Consider the following 17,476-nt stretch of genomic DNA (forward strand, 5'->3'; position numbering starts at 1 on the left):
AAATTTTAATCTCTACACCAAACTTATTGCTTAATTTTCTTCATTTCCTTTGTTCTAGAGGTTTCCACACCAAACATATTGCTTAATTTTCCTCATTGCCTTTGTTCCAGATCCTCTAGTCACTCTTGCAGTTCTTCCCCTTCAGGAAGACCTCCATCTAATCGTTATGTTAACCCTATCACTTTTTCATGATTTGATTCCCTTTCCTTCTTCCTTCACATGGCTCACTTCTCTCTTTACCCAGCTAAATTTTCATAGGTCATTTCCTTGCAAACATTCTTAGCTCCTTTGCTTCTCATTCCATTCATTAGTTCTTTTTCTTTGGGGGAAAATCTCAACACTGGAAAAAATCCAGCCATCCATCTTCTTCAGGCCTGTACCTGAGCAGCAGAACATACTTGCAGAACACAGTTTTGTTGACTTTCTCCACTTTAAATGCAGGACTAAAAGGCTCAAGGTCACATAATACTGCCTTGCATTCTTGCTTTACTTTCTTGGTACACTGTCCCACTGCATTTTACACCTTCTCTTTCCTCATACTCTTACCCTCCTTTTCCTCATCTCCAGCTTGCTTTCTGTGTCCTTAAAAAAGAAGAAGATAATTGGGAACTCTCATATTTTCCCCTTCCTATCTACCACTCTACCAGCTTTTCCACCTACATTCTTTTGCCTTTTCTGCTGTTCAGTGGATGAAGTGTCTCAGGTGGTATCAAAGTGTCTCTTGTACTTAGGCCTGGATCACATCTTCTCTGGCCACCTCAAAGATTGCTCCTGCAGTTATCCCTCCTCATTCCTTCATCATTGATTTCTGACCAAACTCCTCCTCCTCCCCATTTTTAAAAAAAGCAGAGTAAAAATTTTGACAACTCTGTATTTCTTTGCTATGCTTAGTTAAAATGTAGTCTTTTACATGCCATTGTGGTTCTTGCTACTGAGGAAGGGAAGTTAAGGTCTTTATAACAGAAACGAATCATAATTGTACCATGGCAAATAAAATTGAGAGACAGCAATTCTGGAGTCTTTGACTAAAGAGAAAAATAGATTTAAAACATAGATATATATTTTTAATAAATACACTTATGAGAGCAGCAATCTTTAATTCCCCAAAAGAGCTTTTTTGTCAGTACTTTAAAAAGATACCAGCAGTTGACTATTTTCAGAAATTTATTACTTCATTATTGACACTACACGGAATATACTATTTGTAGTTAAATAATCCTCACCTCCTACTCTCAACCTTCATTCTAGTATAAGAAATGTGGGATAGTGGAAGCATCAACTTGCTGTTCGAAGACCTGAATTTTAAGTGTCTTCCTCCACCACTAACTTCTGTGACTTTGAGCAAATTGTCTGACTAGTCTAGACTTCTGTTTAAGGGGAGAATTGAAATTTTTTGAAGATTGTAAATATTATGACAGTGATTTCACATAATGGGCCTAGTAGTTACTAGACACGAGGGTGTACATGTGTGTGAACTTTTTTAGCTTTAAAGTCATTCCCTAAGAGCTAAGCTTAGCTCATCTAAATATATTAACTGTACAGTTAACATTGGGTTTGTTGATTTTTGATTTGCAATCTTGAAAGTAGTGACTTATTCTAGACGGTTAGGTTATTACAGACCTATATAACTTCATTCAAACAGATTTCCAAATGTATATGCATTATTTAATCATTCAGAAAAGAAGGTAGCATATAAATACTGAATGATTCATTTTAAAGCTAGTATTAAATTTTAATTTAGACATTTTTTATAGTTTCTTGTCAATGTGTTATTTGCATTTTAAAATCATACCCAGTTTTGTGTAGTCTATAGTTATTTGAACAAAACCGTTTTAGATTGGCAGTACATGATTAGGAAAAAGGGAGAGATTTATTTAACCTGCTCATTTCCTTTAGTTTTCAAGGTGAAAAAGATCTTCATAAGTCCTATTGTGTGATATCATATGAAAAATTTAACACTAAAAAAGCTATTCCTATATTTTCAAAATCTTTAAATATAATTAGTAGAATTTAGGTCAGTCTTAAAACATAAAAGTAATTCATTTGTTTTACTTGTATGTATGTAAAATATTAGCTAACATTTTGGATATCCAATTATTATATATTGCAAAATCCCTTTGTCTACTGAGTAGTATATAATTTTATTTAAATCATAATCTAAGTTGAGATTTAAAGTTTATTTCCAACAAGAGCATTTGAAGTTATTTTCTTTCAATAGAAACTTTTTAAAGTGGAGGATAGTAAGGGCTGATAATAATAGAAAAGGAAACTTAATATAAATGTAGTACATTGGTTAAATAATTATCTAACAAATTTAACGGATCAGTGTATTGAAAAATAAGTTGATATTATATGGGCACAAAATACTTATAGTTAGTAAATTGGTCAGTTTAATATATAGTCTCTGTGCATAAGTAGAGATTAAGGTTTGGGACACATTGATTCAAAATATGCAAAAATTAATACTGAAAATTTATTTTTTAAATATTACACAAGTATATGTGCTTTAAAAAAAAACACAGTTACAGCAAATGAATAGAAATAGCTAATGTACTTTATTTTCCTTTTAGCTTCTGGAGCCTGTCTGCCACCAGCTGTTTGAGCTCTATCGTAGCTCTGAAGTTCGACTTAAGAGGTTCACACTGCAGTTCTTGCCGGAATTAATGTGGGTTTATTTACGGCTTACAGTTAGCCGAGACAGACAGAGTAATGGTTGCATTGAAGCACTTCTGTTAGGAATTTACAATTTGGTAAGTTGAAAAAGATAGTTTGGGAAACTTTAAGTATTTTGTAAAAATTTTCTGAAGTAATACTTAAAGAATATTTATTAAAAAAATAAATTGAAAGGTCTACTGAGTAATTTATTTGAATTTATGAGAGGCTTAATAAGTAATTGCCAATAATGCATTTTATAAAATAGGTGAAAATATTATAATTGATAGCATTGTTAATATTTTGTGACTTATCTTTAAATTACTTTATTTGACCAATGTTTATGAATGTGCTCCATTTAAAATTTTTGAAATTTATTTTGAATAATCATTTGATAAAATATATACTTGACACTGTATTGTTAGAAATTCTTCTAAGAAATTCTTAAGTATCTTAAACATTATTCTGGGGTTTTTTTCCCCACAGTGTCCAGTTAGGACTTTGGTATTGAAATTCCTGCTCTTTGAAGATATCCTTTGTATTTAGTATTCATTGTAAACAAGCACTCCACATAATAAATTTTTTTTTCCATATTAATTTTTCAAATTTAAATCCAAGTTAGTTAATATATAGTGTAATAATGATATCAGGAGTAGGCTTTAGTGATTCATCACTTACATATAACACCCAGTGGTCATCCCAACAAGGGTAAAGTACCTCACAAAACATTGAGTTTCACTGTAAATAAATATTTTTCTATACCAATGTTCAACCCTCAAAGTATTATCCCTTAAAAGATCATTAGAAAACATTTCTATCCCTGGAACATATATCTGAAGAAAGGAGTATGGCCTTTGGAATCATTTGTATTTTATTTAAAACTAGGCCCTGCCATTTGTTTGCTGTTTTAAATTTGGTCAGGTTACTTAATATCTTGACTTCAGTTGCTTCATCTGTAAAACAAAAATAAAACATTGTTAACAGGATTAAAAACAATTAGGAGAGGCGTGCCTGGCTGTTTCAGTTGGTAGAGCATACAACTCTTGATCTTGGGGTTGTGAGTTTGAGCCCCACATTGGGTTTAGAGATTGCTTAAAAATAAAATCTTAAAAACAAAAAAACAATTAGGAGAATCCACATACTACCTGAGGTGTTTAATAAATGTCATTAATAGTAGTAGCAGTATCAAGTAGTATTAAGGGAGAGGTTTTTTTATATGAAAAGCTGGTCTAGGTATAAAATTCTCTAATTTGCCAACTTGCCTGATTGTTTTTTCTTTTAAAGCAGGAAATTTGTTTCATATATTACTCTCTCCTCTAGTACTTAGCACAGGCACTTAGTAGATGTATGTTGATTTAATAATTGAATTTGGTGGGGCGCCTGGGTGGCTCAGTCGGTTGAGCATCCGACTTCAGCTCAGGTCACGATCTCGTGGTCCGTGAGTTCGAGCCCCGCGTCGGGCTCAGGGCTGATGGCTCAGAGCCTGGAGCCTGCTTCCGATTCTGTGTCTCCCTCTCTCTCTGCCCCTCCCCCGTTCATGCTTTGTCTCTCTCTGTCTCAAAAATAAATAAACGTTAAAAAAAAATTAAAAAAAAATAATTGAATTTGGTATTTTCAATTATGTTGAAAATTAAGCTATCTTTTTACTCATTTTTTTAACGTAATAAAATTCAGTAGTGGGACAAATGAAGCAAAGTATTTTTAAGCAGGATGCTGACAAGTTCTTAACAGTGCTTATTGGTGCTATGGTTTAATTATCTTTTAGCATCTTAAAAATAGTGTACTTACAAAGTAAATGGTCAGTTATATATCAGAATGTAACCCATGCTTCTGTCTTCTTCTAATTCATTTACTGTCTGTGTTCTTTCTTCTCTGTGGCTCTCAATTTTTCTTACCACCTAGGGTTTCTTTTATATATTTATTTTCTTTTTTTCACTTTCCCTCTCGAGAACTTCTCTCTTGTTTCACATAGCCTCAGAGGGAGTTTTATATTGCCCTCAGCTTAAACAAACTGTAGAACATCCTTCTTCAAGAACACACAAATATAAATAAAAGTTATTTGGCTTAATTTGAAATTTAGGAATAAAAATTAAACTCGTATTGCCTAACTTAAATTAGGTCCATCCGTCTTACCGTAGACTTTCTCTGAGGCATACTGGCCTGAATGTGGTAATAACTAGTTTGACTACAAAATAGTTAAATGATCTCTCCAAGGAATTTTTAAACCCATTTTCCTGCCAAAATTAGAGGTAAGGCCAATGTTCACATATAATTGGTACTCTCCTGTGACATATTAAACTCAGAAATGAGCCCTACAGAGAAGTTCTTTTGGGTTTTTGTTTTGTTGATGATAGTTATTGTTGTTGTTTCTTCCATTTGTGCTGTGTAACTCTCAGTCTGTCTCCGACCTTTCTTCTAGGTCTACTAAGGGGGCAGCCTTCTCTCTCTGGATTTTATGCTAATTATGAATATATTAATGTGGATTAATATGTAAAATTAATTAATTAAAATTAATTGATATGTAAAAGAAACATAGACCAAATGAGGCAGTAGAGGAAAGGAGTGGTAATGGAGGAGCATTTCACCCCTCTATATGCTAGTGTCTATAGGCAGATTTTTATTGATACCTGTAGACCACCAGAGGTACCAGAGACTAGAAATGAAGGACACCATTGTCCTTTTCATTGAAAGATAAAGTGCTTTTAAAAGAAAACAATTTTCTTGCAATTCAGTAAAAATTACTTAAATATGAATCTATTTTTAATCACTTGGACTAATATTCATTATGTTAATATGTAGCTTAAATTGGGTCATTAGTCTTTTGCTGAATAATTGTAACAGGTTTTTTTAGTCAGGATTCATTCTGTGTTAGAATAATGTGTTTTTTCTTATTTAATAAGTATTTCTTGGCTAAAACATATAATCTGTTTGACTCAGATCTAATTGCTTATAATCTCCCTGTCCTATCTGTAAATTTAACATGAAAGATGATTTGTGTGCCTGCTTTATGTCTTTGCTGTCACATTGCATTTGATTTAGTTGCAGTATTGTGCTGCATATCTCTCAGAGGGTAACTCAACTACTAAACTGTGTAATTTGCTAATAGGTTAGAAAAGATACACTAGGATAGTAATATTTTTTGTATATTGCTATTTCTAAAACTCTTCCTCAGTTGTCAATGATATATTGGTAAATTAAGAATTTTTTTCTTATAGCCCTGTGATTATTTATCTTTGTATGTATTTTTTAACTATAGGAAATTGCTGATAAAGATGGAAACAATAAAGTTCTGTCTTTTACTATCCCTTCCTTATCCAAGCCTTCAATATACCATGAGGTAAGTAAGATTGGAAAGGTAGAATTATTTAAAATTACTCTGAGTAAGATGGGGTGCCTGGATGGCTCAGTCAGTTAAGTGTCCAACTCTTGATTTTTGCTCAGATCATGATCTCATGGTCTGTGAGATAGAGCCCCTCGTCAGGCTCTGCACTGCACAGAGCCTGCTGGGGATTCTCTCTCTCCTCTCTGCCCCTCTCCCGCTCACACTTTCTCTTTCTCTTCCTCTCAAAATAAACATGAAAAAAATTTTTATAAAAAATTATATTGAATAAGAGATCAAAGTCAATTTTTCACCAGAGATAAACACTAACACATCTTTATTGATTTACTTCTTAACAGTAGGTGCCTGTTAGTGGTGTAAAGCTATGCTGTTATCAAGAGAGGCAGAAAGTAATTAATGGAAAATTTCCTCTAGTTCTTATTTATTTCTTTTTCATTCTTATACCACTATCATTTTCACTTTTTTATTAGTCTTTTATGAATTTTTAAAAATATTCTTTAATTTTTTGAAGTCTTCCATATTCATTAGAAATCTGTGTTAGATTGATTTTTTTATTATTTTTTAGGAAACTGTCTACTTAAAAGGATATTAATACCAATTATTTCCATTTAAAGGAGTCTATAACTGATGCACTGTGTCTATTCATTAACAGCACACTTTTGAGTTTTGCTTATATTTATTTGAACAATGTGAGAACCCTGATAATCATAATAGGTAGAAGGCTGCTGTTAAGCTGAAATCCTTCTGCCTGCTTTATTTAAGGATATATTCTATGAATCAAGCTTCAGGTCTATAGTGGCCTTTGGTGTATAAAGTTATAAGGAAAGCACTTAAAGAAACTTTACCAGTAGTCCAAAAATTATTTTCCATTTTCTTATCAGTAAACAGTATCCTCTTGTTTCACAACTCCATGCTGCTATTTATTTTCTTAATTAATTCCCGTGGGACTTCATTGTGTATTGGAAATAGAATGCCTCTTATTTAGCCAAGACTTGTTTTAGCATAAAATATTTCTGAGAATATAATCTTAATTAGATTTTAATTAAGTTCTGTGTATCATGTTACAAAATAAAATAGAGGATAGTGAAACATTTATGAATGGATGCTTCTAACTTTAGGAACATCTAATCAATCGTGTCACTAGTAAAGAGACATTTGATTATAGTCTTAAATATTGTTTATAACTCTCTGTACCTTTAAGTTTTTATTTTAATTACAGTTAACATATAGTGTTATATTAGTTTCAGGTATACACTATAGTGATTTCAACAATTCCATTACTTCATCTAGTGCTCATCATGACAAGTGTACTCCTTGATCCTCATCACCTATTTAACCCATGCACCTTGTTTTCTTCATTGTAGAATGGGATTAGTGAAAGTATCTACCTACCTGAAATTAGACAAACTGCAGAATTTAAATGTACAGTGAAGTCTCAAGCCTGCTTTGTGTTCTGGAATACAAATAAATTAAAATTGATGAATCTGAAAAAAAATTTTTTTAATTTTAAAAATAAAATTGATGTTTTTATAACCTTTAGTCTTTCCAGCAACTTTTTTTTTTCTTTTGGGAGAGAGAGAGAGAGCGAGAGGGCGAGCATGAGCAGAGTCAGGCACTTAACTGACTGAGCTCCAGGCACCCCTCTGGCAACTTTTCTTATTCTGTGTTCTAAATGTAGATTCATTCCATAATCTTCCAAAAACAAAGCAGTATATTTTTAGTTTTATGTATTATATATAATTTCCAAAAAGAGCTGTAGAATGTATGCAATTGAAAAATGCAAAAGGTTTTAAATAAGAGAAATGGTCTTAAACTGCCTTCTGCTAAAACAAAGCTAAATGTCCTTATATGATACAGATTTTTACTTCATTTTAAAGACACAGTCTCATACTTTACCTTATTTTTGTAGCCCTCAACAATTGGATCCATGGCTTTGACAGAAGGGGCATTGTGTCAGCATGATCTCATCAGGGTTGTTTATAGTGATCTTCATCCTCAGAGGGAAACATTCACTGCACAAAACCGGTAATGGTCAAAACTGTAGATAGTAATAATTATTAATTTATGCTTAATAGTTAACTCTAATTACTTTGGTTCAAGTTTGGTGAGAGAAGAAGCAAAAGGTTTAAAATGTCATACTAGTGAAATACATTATAGTAGTGAAATACCTATCCATCTAATGCATGGTACTGTGTGTAGTCATCTTGTGTAAAGCAAAATAAAAACTAAAAGTGTGGGCATAAAGTCAGCCAAACCAAGGTTTGTGTTCTAGCACTATATGTTAAAAGGTCTCCCTCTCACGCAGACTATTTATTCTCTATACCTTGCTTTCTTCAATGCAGAATGGGTTAATAGAGTACCTACCTTCCTGAAGTTAGGCAAACTGAATGCATAGTCCCCAAGACTTCCCTTACTTCTGACACTAACTGCAAGTTTGGGAGGGTTCCCATAACCTCTCTTAGGTTTGATAACTCACTAGAAGGACTCAGAGCTCACTGAATGAAAGCTGTTTTATTCACAGTTAAGGTTTATTACAAGAAAAGGAAACAGATGAAAATCAGCCAAAGGGAAAGATGCATAAAATAGAATCAGGAGGGTTCCAAATGCAAAGTTTCTATTGTCCTCATCCATGGAGTCAAGATGCTTCCTTCTAAAAAGAAAAAAAAAAAAAGGATGCATTCCTCCTCTCCCAGCATCAATGTGTGACAGGATAGAGTCAAGTTCAATGTCCAGACTTTTCACTGGGCTCCATTATTGTAGATATGACTCATTAGATTTATTTGCTCACATGGTTGATCTCCGCCTCAAGGTTGGTTGAGGCTGTGTGACCCAAAGCCCCACCCTAAATCACATGGTGGTTGTTGTTTCTAGTGTGGCCAGTCCCCACTTTAAACAAAAACACTCCTGTCAGGTATGACATAGGTTGCTTCCTAGCGGGGAGGCTAGACTTCTTTGGGCAAGGCCAAATTCTTTACTATACAGACTATGCCTTGGCCATCGGCCAAGTCTTTTAAACAAAAACAATCATGTTTATCTGGGCATAAATATGACAGACACATTTATAGGACAGACACATAGCAATGCGATCATTATGAATAAGCCCAACATTTGAGAAGCCAGTATAAATTAGGGATAGATTTGAAGAAACAACTGATTTATTCTGTAAAGCCACTACATACATACTCATATTTTTGTACCAGTTTGAATATTTTCTATCCTGCTCTACTCTATTTGCTGCTATTTGTACCTTATGATAAACTTGAGCAGAAATATTGATCATAGAAATTAGTTGATGATTAGCTAAGTCCAGTTTTTCCCTCAGGCCAGTCATTTTTTACATTCATCCTAAAGAGGCTTTAACTCAATTTACCAATACATCAATATTAGTATTATAACCTTACCAACCATGCCAGTGTTACACCATATCACAGAATGACAGTAGGTGTGACCTGAAAAGTAAGAGGCAGAGATACTGGCATATTACTAGAGTCTTAGTTAACTATTACTGCAGTTCATCCTCATATATTACCAAGATGTCTCCCAGAACAATGCCACTTAGATTTGCAGGCTTCTGTTTGACTTTATCAGGTTCTAAAATCAGGAGTGGTCTCACCAACATATGGTTTCACCGTTTCAAGAATCTGATGTACCAAGAGACAGTGTCGTCTCTTGCTTTTAACCTCTCATGGTGGCAGTGTAATATTGAATTTCTCTCATTGCATAATCCATTTATTAATTCCTTTATCTCAACTAAACACTCTGACCTGTCTCCATTTGTACCCAAACTTTTCTACTTTAGAAGGGATGTTAAGTTTGGCCACTGTGCTGGTCCAGATTGCTGGCAGCAATATTAGCCTAGCGTGTGCCTCCCCTCAGTCCACTCCCATCCCTATAGGTAGATTTACCTAGGTACAGACCTAGTGGGCTCTTGACACTAGGTGATACATCTGTACTCAGTGTCAGCCCAGTTTTGCCAGATGAGATGATGGCACAACCCACCCCATCAGGCTCTTGGGAATTTTGAAGATACAGTTATAGTTTCTTGCTTAGAAATCCTCTGCTTCTGGCACCTGCACTTGCAGCCCTGCTCCTAGACCAATGCTTTAGGTAGAAAAAGAAAAGTTGAAGTGATGTGGGGAAGAAAGAAGTATAGTTATACCACCATGTTCTGAAGAAGTATGTAGTCTTACCAACATTATCCTACCCACTGCTTTCCACATCCTTAACCTCATATTAACATACATGATTGTTGTGAGGAATAAGTGAGCTGATGCTTGGCATAGTGCCTGTCATGCTTACCACATGTGCCTGGCACATAGTGAATGTTAGTCATACTGTCATTTGTTGTATAATATTTTATGTTTCTAGTAAAATAGTACTCTTGTTGGTTATAACATTTGAGTTATGGAAGGAATGTAAAATTAGACAAATTTCCACAGTCATTTACCTCTGATTGGTGCTTCAGTCTGGAATTCTGGTTCTTCCTTTGGGTCTTTCCGATATTACATATATGATAGAAAATGCGTTGGCTTTCCTTGCATCCTAACACATTGTTTTGGAATTCAGCTTTAGTGATCATCCTTTATTAGCCAGCAGAGTGCTGTATAACACTTGGGGAAGGCTTTATCCCAACTTAAAGTAACAGCTTAATTTTTTTTTTCTAGTTATATTGGTTTACTTAAATAATTTCACAATATTAAATTTACATTAAAAGAGTGGTTCATAGTGTAGTCTGCAGATTGATTTGCATTAAAATCATCTGGTTACCTGGTTCCTTTTTTGTTTTCTAACTCTAATTTTTAAAAGTATAACATTATATACTTGTGGTAAATTTTAAATAGAAGAGAATATAAATAGATGAGAATAAATGGGAATACAAAGAGAATAGTATGTGTCCTCTTCCCTCTTACCTCCATTTCTACCCTCAGTAGTTAAAATGTTAGTCATTTTGTTGTGTGTCCTTTCAGAATATTTTAATGCATGCAAAAGCATATATTCAACTTTAAACACATGCAGGCCCATACACACTGGGCTCCATTATACATATTGTTCTGCAACTTTTTTCCATAAGAATAAATCTTAGGGGTGCCTGGGTAGCTAAGTCGGTTAAGTGTTCAACTCTTGATCTCAGCTCAGGTCTTGATCTCAGGGTCGTGAGTTCAAGCCCTGAATTGGGCTCCGTGCTGTGCATGGAGCCTACTTTAAAAAAAGGTTGGGGGCAGGGGGGAATAAATCTTAGACTTCTATAACAGCATATAGAGATCTCCATATTCTTTTTTAATGACTACTTAGTATTTCATTATATATATGTATATACATTCATATATATATATACACACACATATATATATACACATACATATATACATACACACACACACACACACATACATACATACACACATATGTACATACCCTGTCAGTTTTTTAGCCAGTCTTACATTGACTAAAATTTAGGTTGTTTTACTTTTTTGCTACTGTAAACAATATTGCAGGGAACCTAGTTTTGTTTTGTTTTTGTATATATATATATATATTTGGTGCATAGGAGCACCAAAGTTATCTGTAAGATAAATTCCTAGTGGTGAAATTGCTCAGCTAAAGATTGTCTCCTTTTTCACTTTGAGTAGGTATTTCCAAATTACCCTCCCCCTGAACAACTACACCAGCAATATCCTACCAGTAGTTTGAGAAGGCCTATTTCCTCATACTGACCCCCAATAGTGGGCATTTAAAAAATTTTTAATCTTTGCCAATTGATCATTAAAAATTGATGTTACATTGTTTTATTTGTCATTCCCTTAATTATGACTGGGCGTAAACACTTTTAATATATTCATCAATTATTTTTCCTGACTTATGAAATGCCTATTCATGTCCTGTCTCCATTTTTCATATTGAACTGGATATTTTTTCCCCTAGTGATTTGAAAGAGTTTTTTTTTTTTTTTTTTTAATTTTTTTTTTTTTCAACGTTTTTTATTTATTTTTGGGACAGAGAGAGACAGAGCATGAACGGGGGAGGGGCAGAGAGAGAGGGAGACACAGAATCGGAAACAGGCTCCAGGCTCTGAGCCATCAGCCCAGAGCCTGACGCGGGGCTCGAACTCACGGACCGTGAGATCGTGACCTGGCTGAAGTCGGACGCTTAACCGACTGCGCCACCCAGGCGCCCCGAAAGAGTTTTTTAAATATTGAGAAAACTGCACTGTTTTACACCTTGCACATTTTCAGTTAATTATTAATTTTTACATTATTTTTAATTGAGGTATACTTCATATACATTAAATTCACCCCCTTTAAAGTGTACAATTCATTGATTTTTAGTACATTTACAAGATTGTGCAACTGCTAACACTGTTTAATTCCAGGACATTTTGGGGCACCTGGGTGGCTCAGTCTGTTGGGCATCCGACTTCGGCTTAGGTCATTATCTCACAGTTTGTGAGTTCGAACCCCATGTCAGGCTCTGTGCTGATACCTCAGAGCCTGGAGCCTGCTTTGGATTCTGTGTCTCCCTCTCTCTCTGCCCCTCCCCTGCTCATGCTTTGTCTCTCTCTCAAAAATAAATAATAAAATATTTAAAAAGAAATAAATTAATAATTCCAGGACATTTTTATCACACCAAAAAGAAATTCCTCTTTCCTTCCCTCCATTCCCTGGCCACCACAAAACTTACTTTTCTATCTGTAGATTTCTGTCTATTCTAGACATTTAGTGTAAATGGAATTATGCAATATGTGGCCTTTTGTGTCTGACTTTGTAGCATGTTTTTAAGATTCATTTATGTGGTATTGTGTATTTAGTACTACCTTCCTTTGTGTAACTGCATAATTTTCCATCATTTAGATATACATTTTATTTATCCATTCATCAGTTGATGGACATTTGGGTTATTTCCACTTTGGGGCTATTTCTGAATAATACTGCTATGAACATTTGTTTATAAGTTTTTATATGAACATACATTTTCATTTCTTTTGGGTATATACCTAAGAGCAGATGGTTAGGTCATATGATAATTTAATGCTTAACTTTTTAAGAAACTCTCATGATGTTTTCTAGAGTAAGTGTACCATTTTACATTCCCACAAGCAAGCATCCATCTCTTGAAGTGTAGCCATTGAAGTGGTTATGAAATCTGTTATCTCACTTGTGCTACTGTTTCTTTGTTTTTTGCTGTAGTTTTAGTTTTTTGTTATTTAGTTTTTGTACAGTCTACTATATCAAGAATACTCACATATACACATGCAGATACGTATTTTTTTCATATTTAAACATGCATTCACTCTATACAGTTTATGAAGAAAAACTACAGTCTCCAGTTCCTCCCTACCCCCTCTTCCACTTCTCCTTTCCGAGGTATTATAACAACTTTTAACCAGTGGTTCTCAACCAGAGCATTTCTGCCTCCCAGCAAACATACGGTAATACCTGGATATTTGTTTGATTGTCACAGCTAGGTAGGAGGGAGGGCTGCTGTAGGCATCTGATGTGTAGATGTTGCTGCTCAACTATCCTGTGATGCTTGGGCCAGCCTCCCACAACAAACGCTTATCTAGCCCAAAATGCCAGTGGTGCAAAGCTTGAGAAATCTTGCTTTTAACTGACTTTCTTAATATTTACTCTTTAAGTAACTTGCTGCTTCTTAGTTTTTGAGTTTGGGATATTATCTAACAACTATCTCTATGAAAGATAAAGATTTAGCTCATTTTCTCTCTCTTCCTCCTGTCCTCTTGATATAGTTCTGTTTAACTGTGGGGAACTCATTTTTCAAATTTATTATTATCAGTGACCACGGTTCATTTTAAGCTTCCTTGCTTTGTATGACTGAGGTTTGTAATTAATTACTTTTCCTTTCCTGTGTACCTTTTTGTTTTACTTGGAGTTCATAATTGTCCTTTTTTTCTTTATTATCTGCTTTATAATTCAGCTCCTATAAATTCTCTATCAGTTGTCTAAATCTCCTTTTAAATTTTCATTCATATCAATTATTCTCCCAATTTCATTTTCCTACGAAAGGGGTTCCTGGAGCCTTTCACTTACTTTAATCTGGGCTGTGTTGCCCTCTCTGCCTGGTATACATTTATTATCTTGGGATCTCCCTTCACTCTTTTTTTTTTTTTTTTTAATTTTAGTTAACATACAGTACAATATTGATTTCTGGAGTAGAATTCAGTGATTCATCACTTACATATAACACTGCTCATCACAAGTTCCCTTTTTAATACCCATCACCTATCTAGCCCATCTCCCACCCACCTCCCTCCATCAACCCTCAGTTTGTTCTTTGTCACCAAGAATCTCTTGTGGGGGCGTCTGGGTGGCTCAGTTGGTTGAGCATCCAACTTCGGCTCAGGTCATGATCTCACAGCTCATGAGTTGGAGCCCCGCGTCAGGTTCTGTGCTGACAGCTCGGAGCCTGGAGCCTGCTTCAGATTCTGTGTCTCCCTCTCTCTCTGCCCCTAACCCACTTGCATCCTGTCTCTGTCTCTCTCAAAAATAAATATTAAAAAAAAAAAAAGAGTCTCTTGTGGTTTGTTTTCCTCTCTTCTCTCTCCCCCTCCCCTTCCCATGTGTTTATCTGTTTTATTTCTTAGATTCTGTATAGGAGTGAAATCATATGGTATTTTTCTTTCTCTGATTTACTTATTTTGCTTAGCTCCATCCACATGGTTGCAAATGGCAAAATTCCATTCTTTTTGATGGCTGAGTTAATATTCAATTATATATATGTATACCACATCTTCTTAGCCATTCATTAGTCAGTGGACATTTAGGCTTTCTCCATAGTTGGACTATTGTTGATAATGTTGCTATAAACATGAGGGTGCATGTACCCCTTTGAATCTGCATTTTTGTATCGTTTGGGTAAATACCTAATAGTGCAATTGCTGGATCACAGGGTAGTTCTGTTTTTAGTTTTTTGAGGAACCCTTATACTGTTCTCCTGAGTGGCTGCGCAAGTTTGCATTCCCACCAACAGTGCAAGAGGGTTCCCTTACTCTGCATCCTCACCAACACCTGTTGTTTCTTGTGTTGTTAATTTTAGCCCTTCTGACAGGTGTGAGTTGATACCTTGTTGTGATTTTGATTTCTATTTCCCTTGATGATGAGTGATATTGAGCATCTTTTCACGTATCTGTTAGCCATCTGGATGGATGTCTTTGGAAAAGTGTCTATTCATAAACTCTGTCTATTCATTTCTTCAGTGGATTATTTGTTTTTTGGGTGTTGAATTTGATAAGTTCTTTATTGATTTTACATACTAACCCTTTATCAGATATGTCATTTGAAAATATCTTTTCCATTGCGAAGGTTGTCTTTTAGTTTTATTGATTGTTTCCTCTGCTGGGCAGAAACTTTTTATCTTGTTGAATTCTCAATAGTGTATGTTTGCTTTTGTTTCCGTTGCCTTTGGCGACGTATCTAGTAAGAAGTTGCTGTGGCCGAGGTCAAAGAGGTTGCTGCCTGTGTTCTCCTCTAGGATTTTGATGGTTTCCTATGCCCATTTAGGTCTTTCATCCATTTAGAGTTTATTTTTGTGTATGATGTAAGAAAGTGGTTCAGGTTCATTCTTTTGCATGTTTGTCCAGTTTTCCCAACACCATTTGTTGGAAGAGACTGTCTTTTTTCCTCCCTTCACCCTAATTCTGGGAATTCCCTTTGTCTTTTTCCTTTGTGGATCTGTTTACTGTACCTATATCCTCATTCTTTTTTCCTAGTATTCTGAAATTCCACTATGATATTTCTTGGTGTAGGTTTATTCCCTCCATTGTGCTGAGCACTGGGTGGACCTTTTTGATTTGGAAACTCATGTCCTTTATTTAGACTGGAAAATTTTCTTGAATTATTTTTGTTAATTAGTTTGGCTTCTCCATTTTTTCTGGCCTTTTATTGTTTTTCTTTTATTTATTTGGTCTTTTACTTTCTAATGGTGGTTTTATTATTTGGATGTTGGAACTATTGGAATGGTCCTCTTTTCCCTGCCATCTGCCATATCTTTTTCCTTTAGCTTTACTTTCTGTGATATTTCCTCAACTTCATCCACCAGTCTTTTTCTTGAGTTCTTAATTTCTGCAGTTAGTTTTCTAAGTAGTCTTTTTAAAGAGATCCTTAATTTTTCCTAGAAACAACATCTTCTCTTAATTTGGGGGAATATTAATGATAATGTATTTATTCAAAGTTTTTTTTTTTTCTCCTTGTATATTCTATGTTTCCTCCAAATTATGCCCCTATCCTTTTTGTATTTCTTTATTTTGATTTCATTTCATGTTAGTGGAGTTCTTCAGATGTCTGGTAATCCTCCCCACTCCTTATACTATGGAAGACTAAGGAAAGGAAATAAAAAATGAGCAGCTCTGACTTTGTGAATAGGGCTAGTTGACTGTGAACTTCACTGAGCCATTTAGTTGGATAACTTCCCAAGTCTATATACCTCTATGTCTTTCCTCTTAGAATGGTCTAATTCCCTAGAGAAACTCTTTCAGTCTCTTCACTAGAGGGCTGGTTGCTAGCATTCTAGTGACCAAGGAGGGAAGGAGAACTTGAGGTTTCAGTATCCAGTATGAAATATTTTATTTTCCTTTTTTCAGTATGGTATCTGCCCCACTCCAATGCCCACTCCAAACCACAATTATTAATTGCTTGGTGGTTCCCAGGTAGAAATTTCTTTTTCTTTCTTTCTTTCTTTCTTTCTTTCTTTCTTTCTTTCTTTCTTTCTTTCTTTTCCTTCCTTCTCTTCTTTTTTTCTTTTCTTTTCTTTTTTTTTTTAAGTTTATTTATTTATTTTGAGAGAGAGAGGGAGAAAGAGAATCCCAAGCAGGCTCTGCACTGTCAGCATAGAGCCCGATGCAGGGCTCAATCCCACCCGTGAGGTCATGACTTGAGCTGAAATCAAGAGTGAGATGCTTAACCCACTGAACCACCCATGTGGCGCCCACATAGAATTTTCTGTAATCCTTTAAAAAAGTAAGTCTTCAATAAACCTAACAGTATTGAGATGGAGAAGGAATCTGAAGACTGCTTCCAAGTCAGACTTTCAACTCAGTTTTTAACTTTTTCTTTTGAAATAATTTCACTTTTTTTTTTTTTTTTTTTTTACAGAAAATGTCTCAAAAATAGTACAAAGAGTTTTTACATACTCTTTACCACCTATAAGAAGCTTTTTAGAAGTACAACTTTCTTGGATCATGCCCTCATAGATTCTAATTGGGTCAGTCTGGGTTGAGGCACCAGAATATATCATTCCAGAATGTCCTTAAATAACAGTAGTGTGCATCCAGATTAAGGAGCCACTTTCTTAGAGACTTTAAAAATTAAGAAATATTTATTCATTCAATAAAATTTTTTATAAATTTAAAATAAACGTTTTTGAGCAATTATAACATATTAGACAATGTTGGATGCTAGACCTAGGAATGATAAACTAAATGAGTAAACTAAAGTTGCTTATTAGTAAATAGGTACTACGTAGGTAAACACC

At 34.7% G+C, this 17,476-nt stretch overlaps 1 protein-coding gene across 7 annotated transcripts in view; it reads left to right on the forward strand.

Annotated features, from left to right (window-relative positions):
• HYCC2 (hyccin PI4KA lipid kinase complex subunit 2) overlaps nt 1-17,476 on the forward strand; it is a 91,533-nt gene that overhangs the window by 47,673 nt on the left and 26,384 nt on the right. For all 7 annotated transcript variants that reach the window (XM_019428409.2, XM_019428407.2, XM_019428415.2 and 4 more), the window contains 3 exons: nt 2,571-2,750; nt 5,909-5,989; nt 7,902-8,017. In XM_019428409.2, the coding sequence (XP_019283954.1) occupies nt 2,571-2,750; nt 5,909-5,989; nt 7,902-8,017 (377 nt within the window). The remainder of the gene's footprint in view (nt 1-2,570; nt 2,751-5,908; nt 5,990-7,901; nt 8,018-17,476) is intronic.

Source organism: Panthera pardus, unplaced genomic scaffold, assembly GCF_024362965.1.
Source record: "Panthera pardus isolate Hobbes unplaced genomic scaffold, ASM2436296v1 HiC_scaffold_10, whole genome shotgun sequence".
Lineage (NCBI taxonomy): Eukaryota > Metazoa > Chordata > Mammalia > Carnivora > Felidae > Panthera > Panthera pardus.